We start from the raw sequence: 22,051 nt of genomic DNA, 5'->3' as shown, positions 1-22,051 counted from the left end.
ACAATAGAAGACAGCTGGCAGTTTTTCAGAGAAACATTATTAAGGGCAGAAGAGCAAACTATCCCATTGCATAAGAAAGACAGGAAATATGGCAAGAGACCACACTGGCTTAAGGTGTGCTGTGTAGCCACTCTTTATTGCTGGGAGAGAGCTCTCCTGGTGACAAAACCAAACCACCCTGAATGAAGCGTGGCTGCCAGTGATAAGGTGCTGTCTACAGTGGTGCTTTTTATCACTCAGGGGGTGACACTGGCAGTGTAGAGATAGCCTAACACTACTTCGTCAATAGAATGTCCAAATCTACATCCTGCACCTTACCACAAAGTATATGGTAAAATATGTGGGATGGATGACTGTGCCACTAAAACTAAATTTTGCTAGTATAATCATGCTGATACAATGCCTGCAACAATACAAAAATTGGTTCAATTCAAAAATTGAAGTGCAATTGCATTTGTGAAATGGTTTTCAAAATCCCCTACTTACACAAATAAAAAGTCTTATGAAAACCATATTAAAAGGCTCAGGTCTTAGCATGTGCACCTAAAATTCAGCAAATATCAAAAAATCTGAATCTAGAAATAAACAGCATCATTAATGGACTAGGTAAGACATTCAGAATGGGAAAAAGCATTAGCAGCCTATTGCTAAATCAACATGCCAGTACCATTGACAGCATACATTCAATTGCTCAAGGATTCGACCACCTAAATTCTACTATCCTACTAACAGCATGAAAAAAATGTTTCACTGACAATTGGCTGTATGGCCTATGGTAATAAAGTAATTAAAATCATCAAATGAAGCTTATTACAATTAAAAATACAAGATTGGCCACAAATACTGGACCGCACAGCCATTTTAAAACAAATACAGGACCAAAAAGTCCAGTGTTTTTACAATCTGCTACATTTAATAAGGTTTCAAGTTTAAATCATGATAACAATAAAAACCGTCATAGCATTATGGCCATCCCAAGGTAAATGCAAAATGCAGTCAAATTGTTCTATGCCAACAGTATGGGAACTTTGGTAAATAATACCTATGTACAGCACTGTCCCACTGTGCACCTAGTAACTAAAACTGGCATAGAAAATTATCAGGCTTGTGGTTCAAAACATAACAGATGGTGGCTGTGTAAATGCTACGCTACACTTAATACCAATAACACAAAAAGAGGCTGGGCCCAATTGATACAAAAATAATTAATCAATGAGCTGGTACAAATACAATATGGGGTGTGTTCTCTGGGCTATTCCAATGTTTCTATACACGGAAACATTTATTCTGAAATCAATTCAGAATTTTGTGTGCAAGTCACTAGCACCGTCCAAGTCGAAACCTACGCCCTTTGGCCAACAAGTAGTGTCAGCACTGCCACTGAAATTATTACTCTTCCTGGTAGCCTACAAGATGTAGTGATTAAATTGTTTCCCCCGGTGGAGTGATTACAATTCAACATACATGACTCAGTGTCAAGAACCAAGGAAACCTTAATACCCATAGCTTATCTTATCCAACAACAAAGAGAAGAAGTAGAAAGAAAGAGAGGGGGAAACACCTTGGTGGGCAATTCCATAGGATATCACTCTACACCCAATAGTCAGAACACTTGTTGTAACACCGATGGGAATACGAGACATAACTGTAATTGCACTGATGGGAATGTGTTGCTACAGGCAACCTCAAACCGAAAAAAGCCAAATTACAATGCTGGGTTCAGAAAGGAATTGAACTAGCTATCAACACTGCCACAGTAATGAATAATCATTATAAGGTATAATCAAATGCTTATTAAGGTTTTAAAAAACAAATGCTTGTACTTATGCATTTTGTAAGGGCTGTTGGACATCTGTATACTTGGATACTCTGTGCGGTCTGTTGAACCAAATGTGTTCTATAAGAAATGTTTAAGATACAAATATATATTATTATATACACATTTACATCTATGTATGCATACCAACTATCGACATTACTCATATAGTATCATGTATCACAAGTTATATAGGGAATATTTCTGGTATTTAACTATTCAAAAAAAAAAAAAAAACCCAACCATGTAATCCCTCATACATATTAGTATATATACCTATACTATTATATAAAGTATAAGCACAGTCCACTTATAATCCTGAACAAAGCCCATTTCATCGACCACCAACTAAGTATTAAGGCCTCTTCATGTCACCCACAGGTTATCAGAGCAAAACTCTACACCCTCCTCCTCAGTCATGGTCCCGGGACTAACATTTCCAGGTCCACTGTGAGAAACTAAAAACAATTGAAAAATAAAATCTGTCCATCAGTTGTACGAGGAAATGTGCAGACTGAGGGACAAATGGGGCATGGATGCGTGGACGGGAAAGTAAGGTAGCCTTATAACAGTGTTTAGCCCACTGGGACATCTTCAGTCCATGCATTATGATTTTCTGGGATGACGGGTGAACATCCTCCCACTAAAAAGACAAAAAGTGGGGGAATGTAGTAGGAAGAGAACCTAAGACATAAGCCTGGGCAAAAGAAGTAGTCAAAGCTTTACTGATATAAAGCCAAGACAAGCTGTGAGCAAGAGGCAGGACCTGCTCACGGAATCTGTCAAGTACAGGGCTGATACCTCAGAAATACACATTCCTAGGAAGTGCTAGGCACAGAGTACACACCCAAACACATTCCAATATCAAGTAGTATCAGAATATCCCAATACTAGGATGGTTATAAAAAGCTAACAGGAACACACTGACCCCTCCTAAAAGATAAGGTCAGGATGACAGTGCATGATAAAGATGTTTTGATCAAACCAACTAACTACCCACTTCAAAGGGCAGTAACTAACTATGTCAGAGGGGCAGTATGTAACTTGTTTGTATCGGGTACTAAGATGTATCTCAGAGGGAGTGGAAAGTCCTGCCATTCACTGAGCTGGTCCATTGTCATGGAATACCTGTACTGGTGGTCTGGTAGAATCTCCGAGATACTAGTGCCAAGCTTCATCAACAATAAACCTGGCCTGGTGCCTTCGTCCCTTGGTGTATCTTGTGGTCATTGGGCCGTTCGCTCGAGGTTTGCTGTGCTGTCTGTCTGTGCAGAGCTGGGGCAGCACACTGCTGTGGCTCTGCTCCCAGCATTGACCTGCTTCCTGGGATGCTTCTCTGAGCCCTCTGGCTCTGGCCAATGCAGCTCTGCTCCCAGCTCAGCCCGGGCCTCTGCTCTCTCCTTAGCTCAGCCCCACTGTGGCCCAGGCAGCCCCAGCACACATGGAGGACGGGACCCCCGACCTCCTGACTCCCTCATTTTCCTGCCTGCCCTGTCTATCAGGCTTACCGGGAGCATTGACCTCTCGCCATTTCCCCTGTAGCCTATCAGTCTCAGGGGCCTGGTTTCCCATTGACCCTTCCTCTTCCTTTTGGTTCCGGGAGCCGGCCAAACAAAAATCCTCACTATGTTTCTGTGAGGGGCCAACAGTCCCACTACATTCCCCCCTGCTACTCTGCCACAGACAGAATGTTCCCACTAGCTCATCTGGGCCCCATATTAACACCATTTACCAGCATCATATTATATAAAAACATGAACAATTAATAAAAGAACATTTCATATATTTAACCTCCCATGTCCACTTTATACCATACATGACAATATTCATTAAAACATGACATAGTACCAATCAATCTTCGAATCATCTCTAAGTTTCCCAGGCAGTGCACCCCTAGCAGTTCTCTGTCACCTTCTTAAGACTGGTGACTCATTACCCATATGTTTTATTGCCCTGTCCCCGGGTAACACCAGGTCAATTTGAGGGATCTGTCCATTTTCATCAGAGTTTGGGTTTGCCACACTGGTTTCAGTCTCCTCAGAACATGCTGCTCTATGCCTCCATGAGCCCTGGTCAGACTAAAAGTCCAACAGTTTATCTTGTCCCTATGGACTCAGATGTAGACTCTACAAGCACTCGAGATCCACTGGTATTTCCTGGTACCCCTCAGCGTTCATCAGGGGACATGACAAAAGTTTACACATATCTAAAAGATTGTTACAAGGAGGAAGATAAAAGGTTGTTACAAGGAGGAGGGAGAAAAATTGTTCTCCTTAATCTCAGAGGATATCACAAGAAGCAGTGGGCTTAAATTGCAGCAAGGGAGGTTTAGGTTGGACATTAGGAAAAAACTTCCTAACTGTCAGGGGGGTTAGGCACGGGAATAAATTGCCTAGGGAGGTTTTGGAATTTCTATCACTGGAAATTTTTAAGAGCAGGTTGGACAAACCCCTGTCAGGGATGATCTAACTAATACTTAGTCCTGCCATGAGTGCAGGGGACTGGACTAGATGACCTCTCTAGGGCCCTTCCAGTTCTATGATTCTATGTTTAGTTTGGAAAAGAGGAGATTAAGAGAGGATATGATAGCGGTCTTCAAATACATGAAAAGCTGCCATAAAAAAGATAGAGAAATGTTGTTTTTTCTTGCCACAGAGGGTAGGACAAGAGGCAATGGGTTCAAACTACAGCGTAGCAGATTTAGATTAAATCTCAGGAAAAACTTCCTAAATGTAAGCTCATCAGGGCAATGGTACAGATGCCTCGGGAGGTCGCGCAAGCTCCTTCCCTGGAGGTTTTCACAAGGTGGCTGGATAGCCATCTATCTTGGGTGGTTTAGAAACAACAAATCCTCCATCTTGGCAGGGGGTTAAACTTGCTGACCCTTGAGGTCCCTTCTACCCCTATGGGTCTATAATTCTATGTGCTCCTCAGCACCGTCAGCTGTCCCTCAGCCCTTAGTTTAAAACATCCTCTATCACCTTTTTATTTTTACATGCCATCAGTCTGGTTCCATGTTGGTTAAGGTGGAGCCCATCCTTCCTATATAATCTCCTCCTTTCCAAAAATTTTCCCAGTTCCTAATAAATCTGAACCACTCCTCCTTCATCTCATCCACACATTGATACCCTGCAGCAATGTCTCTCTACCTGACCCTGCACGTGGAACTGGAAGCATTTCAGAGAATGCTGCCATGGAGGTCCTGGATCTTAATCTCCTGCCTTCCAGACTAAATTTGGCCTCCAGGATCTCTCTCCTGCCTTTCCCTTTGTTACTGGCACCTACATGTACCAAGCTTCTTCCCAACACCACACATAAGTGTGTTTGGATGTCTTGCAAGATCTGCTACCTTCACACATCCCTGGCAATTTACCACGTGGTGTTCTGGATTATCACAAACCCAACTATCTATATTTCTAATGATTGAATCCCGCACTACAATCACTGCTTGGTAAGGTTTGTCAAAGCTGAAGCTTTTGAGGATGGCATGACAGAGGTCTGGGTCAGCAGTTCATGCCCAGCACCTTGTCACACTATCCTAATTGTGACTTATGAAGAGAGGCTGAAGGAACTGGGATTATTTAGACTGCAGAAGAGAAGAATGAGGGGGGATTTGATAGCTCCTTTCAACTACCTGAAAGGGAATTCCAAAGAGTATGGATCTAGATTGTTCTCAGTGGTAGCAGATGACAGAACAAGGAGTGATGGTCTCAAGTTGCAGTGTGGGAGGTTTAGGTTGGATATTAGGAAACACTATTTCACTAGGAGGGTGGTGAAGCACTGGAATGGGTTACCTAGGGAGGTGGTGGAAGCTCCTTCCTTAGAAGTTTTTAAGGTCAGGCTTGACAAAGCCCTGGCTGGGATGATTTAGTTGGGGATTGGTCCTGCTTTGAGTAGGGGGTTGGACTAGATGATGTCCCGAGGTCCCTCACAACCCTGATATTCTATGATTCTATGATTGGCAATGATTTATTCTGTGTAGGTCGGGCTGTTAAGGGGTAAGCTAGCATCAAGAAGGAACATTCTGTTGGGACCCCAGAGGGAAAGGATAAAGTCCCAGGAAGTGCTGAAGGAATGAGAGAATGGCTCCTTGATTCTTGTGCAGCAGGGAGAAGCTGCATGCTTCCAGAGGTGTGGGTGGTTGAGATCAGCTCCTGCCCTGAAGGTGAATGTGATATCTCCTCAGAGTTGGAGAAATGTTGGAGGGGGGAATGTCAAGATTTCAGCTTAACAAGGGAAAAATCCTATGCTCAGGAGCAAAGGAAGATGTCTTCTGGAGGGGAGCCCAGAGAAGGGTCATGGAATTGTGTAAACCACCAAGGGGGGATGTGAGGGTTCCTTTAACATTGCAGCTGGAGGCAACAACATCTCAGGAAGTGCTGGGGGTATAGTGCCTGCAGGTGAGAAAACTTTCCAGAGTTTTAGCTTGGAGCCCTTCACCGCTGAGCAGAGGATAGAGAGCATTGGGGTATGTATGTAGCGGGGCTCAGGAGAAAATTGGGGGAGGAACTGTGTGAGAACAGGAATGTCTCCTCACTGATCACAAGGGGGAGGATGCCCAGGACAGAATGGCTGATTCAGCATCTGTGCACCCAGGCACCCAAGCTGTGTCTCAGGCATTGAGAGGGAACCGTAGGACTCACCTCCCAGAGAGGAGCAGTCACACAACTGACCTCTGAGGGAATAGACAGAGGGGTGACGGAGGGTACCCGAATCCAGTTCTCGATTTTTCAGGACTTTGTTCCTGATGTGTTCATGAAAACTAACTCTGCCTCTTTAAAACAGAAGGTAGCTCCTACTGAATAAACGGTTGTCTGTGAAAATGCTAATGACCCACCTGACAGAGGGGAGGGAGAAATATCCTGGGCTGGTAAGACACAGAAAACAGCTGTGAAAGAGCTGCCGGGACAAGATACACCCCTTAGCCCAGAGAGCACCGATCACAACCCTCTAGGAAATGGGTGGGGAAGGTCCCAGTGCTGGGAGTGGGGATCACAGGAAAGCCTGAGAGGAGAGGTGGATCTTTTGAATGAGCATAACCCTGGAGGTTTGGAAGCAGCACCACAGAGGGCTAGTCAACATGCAAAGTCCCCTTAGCTCACCTGACCCTGGAATGCCAAGACCCCTATGATGACCTTCAACTGCAATCCCCAGTGAAAGGGACACTGAGGGGAAAGGAAACCCAGTAACTAAACACATGTGAAAGTTCAGGGAGGAGTTGAAAGACACAATGGGTACTGAACAAACCAAACTGTCCAGGCAGAAGGCCTGGTATAATAAAAAATATTTGAAAACACCTACCTGTGATAAAGATTTGGTGTCATTGTTAAATCTCATGATCCAAAGTTTGAAGCAAATGCTAAATCTTATAATGAAGAATTTGGTCCTGATGGTAAATCCTATGAGAAGATGTAACATGCATGATTTTGGGGAAAAGCTTTTGGACATGCTACGAGTAGTAAACAAGAAAGTCTATGGGGATCCTGCTTCTCAGCTAACACCTGTAAACAGGCTCAAAGCTTATCACAGCAGGGAAACCATAATAAACCTGGCCTGCTGTGTGGAAGGGGGAACTGAGGCACATCACTGCATTACATTAGTGAATATCTGTATTGAGTTACCACCGGTTGGAAAAGCACAATGGTTAACAATGCTGCAAAGACACAAAGACAGGTTTTCTAGAAACCCAGAAAAGCCCCACAAAACTTTTGAAGAACACATGTGGAAAACTCTGCAGTGCTTACAACTCTTGAGAGTTGTATGTTCAAAACGTAAAGAGGGTCTTGGGCAGGCTGCCTTCGCATTAGTCAGTGACTAACACACCTGCAATAAACTAAGGAGGGAGGTGTGATATTCTGCACCTCAAAGCAACACCCTGGCACCCTCAATTAACGTTGTAGTTATATTCCTGAAAAATGCAACCTTATGTGAAATGATGCTAAGCAAATCCAATTTCCACATAAGAATTTATGTAAATGGTGAGGGGTTAGGTTCCAGGGGGTAAAAAAATCACCGGACAAAAGACATTATATACATATACAGTATACATTTTAAACAATTTTAAACAAACGGTTTAATATTCTACACAGGAATGAGTGATTGTGAAGCCTGGTTGAGATAGTAGAGACAGAAGGTGGGATATTTCCCAGGGAATGCCTTGCTGCTAAATGATGAATCAGCACTTGGCTGAGCCCTTAAGGGTTAACATGTTGCTTTTAATGTAGTGTCACACTTTACAAGGCAGCATGGACTGAGGCAGGAGGGAGGAAACACAATATGATTACTCTAGTTGTGTGCGTGTATCGTTTTTGTACGTAAAGTTATGAATATTGATTATGTACCAGTCTTTCAAATGGGTTTGCTCCTGGGTAACATCCACAAGGTAGTTTACATGCAGTCTAGCCAGCACATTCTGGATGGACCATTCAAGGTAATGACCCATTAAGAAACACGATAGGCCTTAGAAGAAGATTGCCTCCCCCCCCGCCGATGGACTTTCCTGTGAATGTTCTAGCCAGGATATAGGTGATCACTCCAGCTATGAGTTGTTGAAGTATTCAAGGGCATGTGACCAGCTGATGTGACACCGGACTCCATCTTGTTCCTGTACTTTCCCACTAACTGCTCTGGGGGCTTTTGCTTGGAAAAATGAAGTTACCTCCACATGGCAGAAGCTATAACAGGTGGAAGTGACATCATCACTTCTCCTCACTCCCCCCACAACTCGTCACCTGGAAACACCATAGGAACAAGGATTGAACTGGGGCTGTGGTCCCAGGCTGAAGGGGTTTCTAGCCTGTGTATGGAAGACTGGTGGGATGTTTGTACCATCAGTGTAAGACACAGGTTGACTCAAATCCTGTCTAGTGTATAGAACTTAGATTGCAGTTTTGTTTATTTTTTTGTTTATATCCAACTTTCAACTGTTTGCTATCACTTATAATCTCTTAAAGTCTATCTTTCAGTACTTAAGAAATCTGTTTTATATTTTTACACCTAATACAGTGTGTGGTTTGAAATGCAAAACCTGCTCAGGAAATGGGGTTGGTGCATTCTTCTCTCCACACTGAGGGAGGGGTGGACTGGAAAATAAAATTACACTGATCAGCAGGGCATCATGCTACTGTTCTGGGGTCCTGCCTGGGGAGCTATGGGGGAATTTGCTGGAGCCTCTCTGTTGTGGGTTCATGAGTGGCTAGTGAAAGCTTTCATATAACTGCAGCTGGGTGTGTCCCTGTCTGTGTATGGCTGTGTATAAGTGCAAGACCTGGAGATTATTGCAGCTTGTCAAAGCTTCCCAGTGTGAGAGGGGGCCCAGATTGGTATGCCAGAGGGGTCAGCGGTACCTCAGTCCAGGTTACACCCCAGTGAAGTCCGTCACACCTACCACACCGGCCCTACAAGACGGTGAGTCCATTTCCCTTTTGTCATACGCTCAACTATTGATGGAGAGACCATAGTTAAGGCAGGGAAGTCAGAACTCCTTGGTTCTGTCTGTCATTCTCTGTGTGACCTTGGCCAAGGCACTCTCCCCGTGGATCAGTTTACCTGTCTGTAAAATGGGGATATGTTGATTGTGACTTTCATTTGCTAGGTGTTTAAAAGATCCTTCACTGAAAGGTGCTGCACAGTATGATGATAGTTACTGATGAGAATTGCTGATCTCTGATCCCTTAGCAACAGCCCCGTGTGCCTGCAGAAAGTGTTCGTGTCTCCCCTCAGGCATCTTTCTCCAGATCTGTCAGCCTAATATCTTCCCATTCATCCTGGGAATTTACAGGGCATGAAACCCTATGGAGACCTCGACATTATCCCTAGTTTTCTTAATCAACGATAATTTTTAAATATACACAAATTCACAGAGCAGCCAATTCCTCTCTGACTCAGCACAGAGCCCCAGAGTTCTCATCTCCCTTTGGGAAGGTCCCTTAATTACTGTTTACTCCTAAAGCTGGATAAATAGCATAGAAGGGCAGATATGAAAAGAGACATTGGCTAGAGTGTTTCCCTTTGTCCAACCTGTTTGCATCCAGATGTTGTTTCTCTGCTAGAGTCTGAGCGAACCCCACTGGGACTACACAGAGCTATATTATAAACATTGTACACCCCAATGTTTGTTCTCGGTGTAGGATGTTGCTGCAGAGGTGGAGTGAGAGATGTGTGGGATACAGCTACCTGAGAGGGAAGACACTTCGGTCTCAGAATTCACAGGTACCCAACTCTTGCTGAGGAGCTCTCCTGCTCAACAAACCCAGTGTAACATGGGTGTGATGGGATAGAGAGTAAGTCTGTGGTCCTTTCTGTTCTGCACAGCCATTAAACATCCCAGGGCCCTTGCCACAAGGGATGAGTTTGCTCCAGTATCGTGGGCCAAAATGTGCCTCTTTCCAGTACCTCCCCGGCTGATGATCTCCAGGCCCAAGGTGGCTGCATTTCAGTGGCACAGTGTAACCTTCAGGGTGAAAGGTGTTAGTAGATGGACAATACAAGGCCAAATTCTGAGGCTATGACCTGTAATTTGCTCAGGCCTCACTAAGGCAAAACTCCCATTGGAGTAAGAACTGAGTAAAGACCGCAGGAGCCAGCTGTGTGTTAATGCAGAGACACTGTCACCTCCTCCTCTTGCATTTCAGGGCTCTGGCTGTTAACGGGGGACAGGCATGAGGGGACAGTCTGTTACCCGACTTTTATCTGTATAAGGCATGGAGGTGTTAACGCTCCTCACTGGAACAATTCTAAGAATGTTTCGACATGGGCAAGGCATCTTTTCTCCTAGCTTCATTTTAGAAGTTGGCCGAACTGTTATGCCTCAAACTTTCAAAAAACAATTCATCTGGAAGCAGACACCATGCGTGGGAAATTTCAGTCCAAAAGATTAAAGTTTGGCAAATGTATAAGCAACTGAAAATGTGGTCTCCTAATTGAATATGTCAGACAGCCTTAACTAACAGTGGTGCTACCAGTGATTTTCTATTTACTTCCAGTTCATTGATGAAAATGTTGAATAGCATCAGGTCTGGAAATGATCCCTGGAGAACTCCACTAGAAACAGCCCCATTCACTGACAATGGGCCATTGACAACTGCTTTCTGAGATCTGTCAGTTAGCTAGTTTTTAGTCCACTTAACATGTGCTCTATTGATATTGTATATTGTTCATTTTTTAATCTGAATATATTTCCCTACTAAATAAAATACCTGAGAAATCTAAGTCTGTTGCCTCTGCATGGTTCCCTTCATCAACCAAACATATACTCTCATTAAAGGATGAAATCAGGTTTATTTCACAAGACCTGTTTTCCATAAACCATGTGGTTGACTGGCATTAATTATATTCCTAAACTTTTTTATAACTAATCCCATATCAGCTTTTCCATTGCTTCCTAACCTTGCACATCTGTTTTTTAAACATTCTCTTTATTTTTTTCATAGTTTACATTTAACACAGAACTGTCCTGTATTTGCCACCCCCCTTTTTTTTTTCTGGCTCTGTTGCAACCTGATTACCTACTTCCGGTTCCAAAAGGGATGTGTGTTTGTTTGGTCAGTTCATAACTCTGATATTTGTCACTCTAAAGTTCTACTGTAGGTACTGTTTAAAGTCTTCCTTGGACTCAAAGGTGTATCAGCACTTCAGGTGATATGAGTACTTCATATTGCTTCTTTCTGAATGAAGAACAAAAATATTTCTTGAACACATCTACTTGAACAAATGCAAAAATAAAAAGTTTCTTTTCTCCTTCTAGTAACTGGTCTAAAGCTTTTACAGGATTTCTTTTGTTCTTAATATTCTTAATAACCTCCTTTATGTTATCCTTAGCCCTGCCCAGCATGGATTTTTCCCTGATGTTTTTAATGCCTCTTATCAATTTTCACAATTTCCTATTTGTATTATTTGCTATTTTCCATTTTCCACATTTGTTATATGTTGCTGCTGGTGCCTATTAAAGCTTCCCAGACCATGACGGGTAGGAATTACTGACACAAGGAGCACCATAAAATATGGAATTGGCATTAGTAGGGTCAGTTGTTCATAATTCATTTCTCTGAATTATGAAAATGTCAATTTTCAGTGTGTTAAGAGAGACCAATCCGCCTCACCCATAAGAACAGACTCTGTTAGTACATGTAGTGTCTCATATTAACATTGTCTCTCCATCCAGGCATTTGTACTGCGACTCTCACCCTAGACCTGAGCGCATAGAGGAAGTCAGGGGAACGTACAGTTCACGCATGAGACACTGTTCTGCCTCAGAGTTGAACACCTCCTTCTCTACTCAATGTCAGATTCCAACACAACCGACTTCACCAACCCCTCCACCTTCATCCTGCTGGGCATTCCTGGCCTGGAGGCAGCCCATGTCTGGATCTCCATCCCTTTCTGCACCATGTACATTATAGCCATCTTGGGGAACTTCACCATCCTTTTTATCGTGAAGACGGAGTCGAGCCTCCATGTCCCCATGTACTATTTCCTCTGCATGCTGGCCATCACCGACCTGGTCCTGTCCATGTCCACCCTACCCAAAATGCTGAGCATCTTCTGGTTCAATTCCAGGGAGATCAATTTCAGTGCCTGCCTCACCCAGCTGTACTTCATTCACTCCTTCTCAGGGATGGAGTCTGGGATCTTTGTGGCCATGGCTGTTGATCGCTATGTGGCCATCTGCAATCCCCTGAGACATTCCACCATCCTGACAAACCCTATGGTGGCCAAGATCGGCCTGGCCATTTTGCTGCGGGGTGGCATGCTTGCACTGCCCTATCCCTTCCTGGTGAGGCGATGGCCATACTGCAAAACGAACATCATCCCCCATACGCACTGTGAGCACATGGCCGTGGTGAAGCTGGCCTGTGCCGACATCCGTGTCAGTAGTTACTACGGCCTCTTTGTGCTATTGTGTGTGCTCTGTCTGGATGTGTTTTTTATCACAGTGTCCTACATCCAGATCCTCAGGGCCATTTTCAGACTCCCCACAAAGGATGCCCGGATCAAGACATTTGAAACCTGCTTCTCCCACCTCTGCGCCATCTTAGCCTTTTACATCCCAGGTCTCTTCTCATCCCTCATGTCCCGGTTTGGCCAGAATATGGCCGTGCATTTCCATGTTCTCATTGCCAATGTGTACCTCCTGGTTTCCCCCTTGCTAAACCCCATCATCTATGGGGTGAGGACCAAACAGATACGGAACAGGCTGCTCCATTTCTTTACTCATAAAGGGACCTAAATTTTCTCCTGGTGCTCTGGCTCTCAGATCGAGCTCTGTGCAGAGTTGGCTTATGACATGGTTCTGGGCCCTCTTCCCTGAATCACTGACTGGACAGTCAAAGAGACATTAAACCCTCTCCTGGCCTTACTGTGCTGTGTCAATTTGACAAACTGGAGAATCAGTCTGTGTACAACTCATTCACTCATAGGGTTTTCACCATTCTAATTGTAATTCTAATTGTAACTGGACACCCAAGGCCTTCTCCCTGACCTATCCCTTCGCCCAAGAACCCACCCCTGCTCCACATCTTCCCTCAAGTTCCAACTCACTTCTCTGTCTTTTCCCACAACGCCATGCCCCTGTCACTTGCTCCTCTGCTCCCCACTCCCCGTCACTCACTGCATCATCTTCACCTCCCTCCCCCACAGTCCTCCCCATCTGGAAACGTTATGTTCTTCTGAATACGATTATCCTATTTTTTGTGCATGTATCATTGCTGCATGTGAAGTTGTGAATATTGACTATGGATCTGTATTTCAAAATGTAGTTACACCTGGGGAACCCCCACTAGACAAGATGCTTTTAGTCTAGATAGCTGGGTGGGGAAGGGCCTATTCAGGGCAATGAGCCATTACGAAAAAAATAATAGGCCTTAGAAGAAACTTATCCCCCACCTGAGGAGCCTTCCTGAGGATCCTACAGACAGGCTCCATGTAATGGCTGCTATGACTCTACAAGAACATGTGATGTGACCACATGTCTCTAGACTCCATCTTGGCATGTCAGTTTTTCCACAGACCAGTCTGGGAACCTAGCTTTAAAATAAAAGATTCCCGCCATAAAAGAAAAGCTATATAAGGCAGGGAGTGACATCGTCTGGTTTTCTTCACTCCCCACCCGAGAAGACTCCTGGAAACACCTGAAGAACAAAGACTGAACTGGGAGCAGTGCTGGACCCAGGCTAAAGGGATTTTTACCCTGTGAATGGAACACCTGGGTGTTCCAAGCTGTAAAGCAAGTGCAGCTTGCCCCATAAGAATCTGCTGCCTGCTTGTATCATCTCTTAGGGTGAGAACCTGCTGTTCATATCCAATCTGTTTAGTATTTTAAGTTTGGTTTGTGTATTTTGTTTATTTTCTAGGTAACCTGCTTTAATCCCTTATAATCCCTTAAAATATAGCTTTTGTAGTTAATACATTTGTTTTACTTTATCTAAACTAATATGGGGATCATAATTCAGGGCCAAAAGGCTGCTATATATTCCTCTCCACATTGAGAGTGGGGGCAAATTTTTTGAGCTTGTGATGTACAGTTCACTGTGCAATGCAAGATGGTATACATTTGGGATTACACTCCAGAGGGGGTTTGTGCCTGAGAAGCTGGAAGGTGGCCCAGGTTCAGACTTCCCAGGCAGGGGCTGGTCAGAAAGCCCGTCTACATGTAACAGCTTGGTGTGTCCCTACCCATAAGTATGCTGGTGAACGTGCAGGCTGAATCCTGGAGGACTTTACAGCTTGCCACAGCAGTAAAGTAAGAAGGAACACAGGCTGGTGGATTGGGGGGGTGAGTGGTACCCCAGTTCCAGGTGATACTCTGGGGGAAACCATCACAGCTGTATAAAAACAGCTGAGGGTTGGGGTCAGGGTTGGGAGACAGGTGGGCAAGATTGTGCATCATAAAGCTTGTGGGCCCTAAAGCTCAGTTACATTGTGTAGTTTATTTACTTAGCTTTCTGCTCCCTTTGGCTCCTCCTGGCTGGGGACCTGTAGCTGGCAGGGTCCCTGCAATGGGGATGGGCTGTGGGTCCTTTGCCCTGAGCCAGGCCTCAGGGGCAGGGACAGGGATCAGCTTTGAAACTAGGAGGACAACAGCTGGGAGAGGTGGAAGGATCAGCCCCTGCATTAGCTGGAAAAGAGGGATGCTAGACCGAGGCTGGGGTGGATTTAGTACCTGACAGGGAGGGAAATAGGGGGAGCCTATACAGGAAGGATGGGCTCCACCTAAACTGAAATGGAACCAGATTGCTTGGGTTGGTGGCAGCATTATAAGCCTGGAGTGGCAAGTTTTAATTTTTGGAGTCCTTGCGGGCCCGCACCTTCTGCACTCGAATCAGCCTTGACACCACCCGAGATTTTTCCCCACTGTAAGAAACAGACATGCGCTGTCACACCACAAATATTACTTAAAATGTTCCCATTTTCTCCAACTCTCTGGAGTTGGTGGGGAATGGCTGTACCCCAGTGTGGCCATTTAGTCCCATCTGTCTCTGGGAGTCTTTCCTTTGCCTACAATGAGGTTTGGGCCTGGTTACCAAGTAGCGCCATATAAGCTGTTGCACACAAATGTGGATTCCTCCGGGAATGCCTTGATCTTACCAAATCTCCCCAGGGTTGCACTTTTCTAGGACCTCTTTCCCAGAACACCTTTTGAGAAGCTGCTGCTCCTTTACATGTGCCGAATGATACAAGGAACTGCTGACCTTCAGCAGCCATTTTATTATTGTGTTCTGCTGGGCTGTATCTCCTTCTCTTCCAACCGGTAAGTCATCTTAGCGCCTATTTACTTACTCTTTAATATTTCTAAGGGTGGCTGAGTCTCACAATATTGAGTACCTTCCATGAAGTTCATTGCAGTGATGTTTAATCTCTCAAATCCTCTCAATTTAATTATTTGTATTTATCACAACTATTTGTATAAACCCTTCAGTGCACATAAACCCAAACCAATCTGAACAATTTGTAATCAAAAATGTATTATAGATCCATACTGCTAACATCCATCCTTTAAGTACACGTGATATAGTGACATTTTAAGATATCTTTAAAGTTTGGTACCTTAGCTACCTCAGCAGGGGGGAGGGATAGCTTAGTGGTTTGAGCATTGGTCTGCTAAACCCAGGGTTGTGAGCTCAATTGTTGAGGGGTCCACTTAGGGATCTGGGGCAAAATCAGTACTTGGTCCTGCTAATGAAGGTAGGGAGCTAGACTCAATAACCTTTCAAGGTCCCTTCCAGTTCTAGGAAATATAGGACATCTCCATAAAAAAGAAAAATAAATAAATTAATTTTATCACTCCCTTCCTTAATTAATGCACATACTTTTTCTCGAATACTACTTTCCCACTTGACAAACTTTGAAGTTAGTGGTGAATCTAAGTTACAATACATAATCTAAATTCCAAGCAGCATGTGGTCCCTGGTAAACAAGCAAGACAAGGCTGAAGACTGAGCTGTGTGGAATCCTTTTTTTTTTGTGGCTGTAGTTTTTAGCTGTTTCTTTAATAAATTCCTCCTGTTTAAGAAGGACAGCAACTCCACTGATCACGACACACAAATAGCCTCACTGCATCTAATACAACCCAGAGGAGCAATGCCCATTCATTGCTACAGCAATGGTGCGGGGGGGGGGGGGGTCAGGATTCCCTATTCTCAGCTCTGCCACTGACTCATTGTGTGATTTGGGGTAAATCACTTTATCGCTACACATGGCTAAGTCAGTCCATGACATGGGGATAATGCTATGAGACTGCACCCCATATTCTCCACAGTGATATTATTATGATGTGATTATGACATAATTATAATGCATTTTATGCAAGATAAGTCCCGTGAGATGTCATTGGATAAGAAATGATTTGTTGAATATGATTTTCTTATTTGTGTGTGTGTATCATTTTTGTGTGAGATGTTATGAATATTGGTGATGTAGCTGTATTTCAAATGGAATTACACATGGGTAACACCCACTAGACAAGTTGCTTTCAGTCTACATAGCTGGGTGGGGAAGGGCCATTCCAAGCAACGAGCCATTAGGAAAAAACAATAGGCCTTAGAAGAAGCTTATCCCCACCTGGGGAGACTTCCTGTGAACGCTACAGACAGGCTGTGAATAATAGCTGCTATGACTCTACAAGGACATGTGACCAGACCACATGTCTCTAGACTCCATCTTGGGATGTCAGTGTTTTTCCACAGATCAGTCTGGGAACCAAGCTTTGAAACAACGGTATCTGCCATATGACAAAGCTTTATAAGGCAGGGAGGGACATAATCTGTTGTTCTTCTCTCCCCACCCAAGAAAACTCCTGAAAACACCTGAGGAACAAAGACTGAACTAGGGGCAGTGCTGCATCCAGGCTAAAGGAATTTTTTAGCTTGTGAATGGAACACCTGGGGGTTCCAAGCTGCAAACAGGTGCAGCTTGTACCTTTAAGAATCTAAAAGTCTGCTTGTATCACCAGTTAGGGTGAGAATATGCTAATTCATATTGAATCTGATTAGTATATGAAGCTTAGGTTGTATTTTTGTTTATTTGCTATGTAATCTGCTTTGATCTGCTTGCTATCACTTATAATCACTTAAATTCTCTCTTTTCTAGTTAATAAACTTAGTTTGCCATATCAAAACTAAGGACCAAAACACCTGGGGATTCCAAGACATAAAACAAGTGCAGCTGGCCCCTTAAGAATCTGCAGCCTGCTTGTATCATCGCTTAGGATGAGAAATGGGTATTCATATCCAATCTCTTTAGTATATTAAGCTTTGTTTGTAGTTTTTGCTTATTTGCTAGATAATCTGCTTGGATCTCTTTGCTATCATTAAAATATCTTAAAATCTATATATTGTCATTAATACACTTAGTTTGCTGTATCAAAACTCAGGACCAAAACGCTGTTGCATATTCCTCTCCACATTGAAGGAGGTGACAAATGTTATGAGCTTACACCATATGGTTTCCCGTGCAGCGCAAGATGGTATAAATTTGGGTTTTTACTCCAGAGGAGGGGGGGTGCCTGAGGAGCTGGGAGAAGCTTTCCTATGTAACTGCATAGGTGTGGGTGTGTCCCTACCCATGTGAATGCTGGTGAAAGTGCAGGGTGGAAGTCTTTGTAGCTTGTCACAGCAGTACAGTGTTAGAGGGAGCCCAGGCTGGGGGGTCAGGGGGCTGAGTGGTACCCCAGTTCCAGATCAACCCCGGGAGGAAACTGTCACAAACGCAGCCTAGCAGCCTAGCTAAAGAGCTTCTAGATGTAGTGATCAAAAGCATCATACAGAACGTATGTTTGACTCAGCTTCACAGTTCAATTTCAGACCTGGGGCAATGGGTTCCCTGTAGTTCCAGGTATGGTGCCATGTACGTGTGTAAATAGCTGGCTAATGGCAGGTGTGCCTTTTATCTCCCTCTCTATCCGCTATCGCAGCCACCCCGGCCTCTGCCCAGCATCCCACCTTCCCAGCTAAAGCTGGGGCCTATCCTTCCACCTCTCTCAGCGGTTGTCCTCCTAGCTTGAAAACTGATTCCTGGCCTGCTCCCAAGGCCTGGCTCAGGACAAAGGGATCCCAGCCCAGCCCCATTGCAAGGACCCTGCCTGCTTCAAGCCCCCAGTCGGGAGAAACAAAAGGGAGCTGAAAGCTAAAGAAATAAGCCACACAAGGGTCTCTTCCCTCAGGACTTTGTAGCTGAGCTTTAGGGCCCACAAACTGTATGATGCACAATCTCACCCACCTGCCACAGAACCCTGCTCTCAACACTCAGCTGCCTTTATACACCTTCCTGGCTTCCCTCTGCGCTCCTGACTGGCCTGTCAGCCCCAATGCTGTGTCCTCGCTGCACTCACTTGCAGGCTCCAGGTCAGGCTGCAGCAGCCCCCTTCCAGCCCCAGAGCAGAGGGAGCCCAGCTGATGGCAGAGGGAGGTGGAGATGATCCAGCAAATGATGGGGAGAGGGGAGGACAGGAGCGACTGACGGGGGGCACTGACTTGGTGGAAGTGTCACAGAAGTGGGTGGGGCCTTGAGGGAACATGTGGAACAAAGGTGGGGTCTTGGGGAAGAGATTGGGCAGAGGACAGGGCTTCAGTAATCCAGTTACCATCTGTCACTTTGACACCACACAGTAAGGTCAGGAAACGGTAGGGCCCAGCACCATGTCACCTTCCAGCTCTGCATGGAGCTCAGTCTAAGAGCCACGGCACCAGGAGAAAATTTTAGGTCCCTTTATGAGTAAAGGGCCGGAGTAGCCTGTCCCGGATCTGTTTGGTCCTCACCCCGTAGATTATAGGGTTTAGCATGGAGGGCACCAGGAAGTAGACATTGGCAACGAGAACGTGGAAGTGCAGGGCCACATTCTGGCCAAACCGGTATGTGAGGGAGGAGAAGAGAGCTGAGATGTAAAAGACTAAGATGATACAGAGGTGGGAGATGCAAGTCCCAAAAGTCTTGAGCCGGGCGTCCTTTGTGGGGAGGCTGAAGATGGCCCTGAGGATTTGGATATAGGACACAGCGATAAAAAGCACATCCATACTGATCACCAAGATTGCCACAGAGAGGCCGTAGTAACTACTGACACGGATGTCAGCACAGGCCAGCTTCACCACGGCCATGTGCTCGCAGTGTGTGTGGGGGATGATGTTGGTTCTGCAATATGGCCATTGCCTCGCCAGCAAGACATAGGGCAATACGAGCATGCCACCGCGCAGTAACGCGGCCAAGCCAATCTTGGCCACAACGGGGTTTGTCAGGGTGGTAGAATGTCTCAGGGGATCGCAGATGGCCACGTAGCGATCAAAAGCCATGGCCACAAGGATCCCAGACTCCATCACTATGAAGCAGTGAATCAAGTACAGCTGGGTGAGGCAAGCACTGAAATTGATCTCCCTGGAATTGAACCAGAAGATGCTCAGCATTTTGGGCAGGATGGATGTGGACAGGACCAGGTCGGTGACGGCCAGCATGCAGAGGAAATAATACATGGGCCCATGGAGGCTCAGCTCCGTCTTCACGATGAACAGGATGGTGAAGTTCCCCAAGATGGCTGTGACATACATGGCACAGAAGGGGATGGAGATCCAGACATGGGCCCCCTCCAGGCCAGGAATGCCCAGCAAGATGAAGGTGGAGGGGTTAGTGAAGTCAGTTGTGTTGGAATCTGACATGGAGTAGGGGAGAAGGTGTCCAACTCTGAGGCAGAACGGTGTCTCCTGCACGTATCGTATGTTCCCCTGACTTCCTGTATGTGACCAAGGTCAAGGGTGAAGGTTTCAGTACAAATGCCTAGATGGAGAGACAATGTTAATATGAGACATACATGCACTACTGGAGGTGTTTTCATGGGGGAAGCAGATTGTTCACTCTTCACACACTGAAAATTGACATTTTCATTATTCAGAGAAATGAATTATGAACAAATGACCCTACTAATGCCAATTCCATGTGTTATGGTGCACCATACGTCAATTATTCCTACCCTTTGGGGTCTATGAATCCTTAATAGGCTCCATCAGAAATACTAGTGTGGATACTGGTTATCTGTCATTGTTCATTCATGCAATGAAACCCAGGCTAGAGAGTCTGTGCTGCAGTGGGTTCCCCATTCACCCAGTTGCTCAAAATGTGAGAATAGAAAAAAGCTAAACCTTTGTCAACGTGTGTTGGGGGAAGCATCCCAGCTGGAACACAGCTCCGGGAAAAGGCCAGGCATGATCCAGTTTCTATAAAGGATATAGCAGCTATAAAGGGGATATCTGAGACAGGGGGAGGATGCCATATGAAGACAAATTGAAATGCCTGGGACTGTTTAGTTAAGAGAAGAGACCAATAAGGGGACATATGATAGAGGAGAACAATATAAAGAATGGAAGCGATTCTATTCAAATGGACAAACAGAGAACAGTTCCCAACCAGTAATATCTGTGGACACTTAGTGCTTCAAAAGGACTAATTCCCCAAAGATGAAGCAAATTATCAGCAAAACTGATTGGGAGGAATGTGAAAGAAAACTGGCCGTTTTTAAAGAAGAGTTTATTGGATAGCTAAAAAGACTCGATTCCACAATCAAGAAAGTGAACAACTTTGGCTAAAAATGCGGTTAGGAAGTGAAGGCAGCAGTTAGGAGAGAAAAAGCAATATATAATACATGGGAAAAAGGGAAAATAGATAAAAAGCAATGCAAACTGGAAATGATGAAAATTGATAAGGGACGTTAAAGACATCAGGGAAAAATCCATGCTTGGCAGAGTTAAGGATCACAAAAATGAGGCTATTAAGAATATTAAGAACAAAAGAAAGCCTAGAAAAGGTTTAGGCCAATTCCTAGAGGGAGAAAGGAAACTTGTTAATATTGCAGAAAAGGTAGATGTGTTCAAGAAATATTTTGGTTGTGCATTCGGAAAGAAGTAGTATGAGGTACGCATATCACATGAGATGATGAAATACTTTCCAGTCCATCAGCAGTCAAGGAGGATGTGAAAGAGCATCTACAGAAGAATCTTAGCATTACGAACACCAGATATCCAAACTGACTGTTCATCCACATATCTCATTCGGAACCAGAAGTACACAACCAGGAAGCAGCAGAGCCCCAAAAAAGGCAAATACAGGGCAGTTTCGTGTTAAACAAAAACTATTTAAAGAAATAAAGGGAACATTTAAAAAAAACAACATAAGACAGCTTTAGGAATCAATGGAAATGCAGGTATGGGATTACTTAAAACAAAAGTCTATGCATATAAAGAATACCTGGCTATCATTTTGGAACAGGGAATGAACACCTGACCCACAAATTAGGGCACTGTATTAGGGAACACAGTGACTCTGAAAAGGATTTAGGGGTCACTGTGGATACTCAACTCATAGTGAGCTCCCTGTGTGATGCTGTGACCGAAAGGGCGGATGTGATCCGTGGATGAATAAGCAAGGATGAATTGGGGCAATGGAAGGATTTTACCTCTCCACATGGCATTGTCCAGGCCCAGGGTCCACATTTCAAAAAGGATGTTGAAAAATTGGAGAGGGTGCACAAAAGAGCCACAAAAATGATTCGAGGCTGGAAAAAATGCCAGACAGTGTGAGAGACTTTCTATTTATATTAAAGAGTAATACCGGGCTCTGTAATCTAGTAGAGAAAGGCAAAGCAAGGCCCAGTAACTGGAAGCTGAAGCCAGACAAAATCCAGTTGGAAATAAGGGACAAATGTTTATCACTGAGAGTGATTAACCTTTGGAATGAACTGCGAAGGGAAAAGGTTGATTT

At 44.6% G+C, this 22,051-nt stretch overlaps 2 protein-coding genes across 3 annotated transcripts in view; one reads left to right on the top strand and one right to left on the bottom strand.

The window, feature by feature from the left end:
* Window positions 1-20,001, bottom strand: part of LOC128833529 (olfactory receptor 52E2-like) — a 34,175-nt gene extending 14,174 nt beyond the window's left edge. Inside the window, exon 1 of one of the 2 annotated variants that reach the window (XM_054021480.1) lies at window positions 19,034-19,956. In XM_054021480.1, the coding sequence (XP_053877455.1) occupies window positions 19,034-19,956 (923 nt within the window). Of the gene's footprint in view, window positions 1-19,008 lie in introns of those variants that run through there. The other variant, XM_054021491.1, reaches the window with a different exon arrangement.
* LOC128833540 (olfactory receptor 52E4-like) lies at window positions 12,096-13,043 on the top strand. The gene has a single exon (XM_054021499.1). It carries the CDS (start codon window positions 12,096-12,098, stop codon window positions 13,041-13,043), a length of 948 nt encoding a protein of 315 aa, XP_053877474.1.
* Window positions 20,002-22,051: the final 2,050 nt, after the last annotated feature.

Source organism: Malaclemys terrapin, chromosome 1, assembly GCF_027887155.1.
Source record: "Malaclemys terrapin pileata isolate rMalTer1 chromosome 1, rMalTer1.hap1, whole genome shotgun sequence".
Classification (NCBI taxonomy): domain Eukaryota; kingdom Metazoa; phylum Chordata; order Testudines; family Emydidae; genus Malaclemys; species Malaclemys terrapin.
This window is presented reverse-complemented; position numbering and strand designations above follow the sequence as displayed.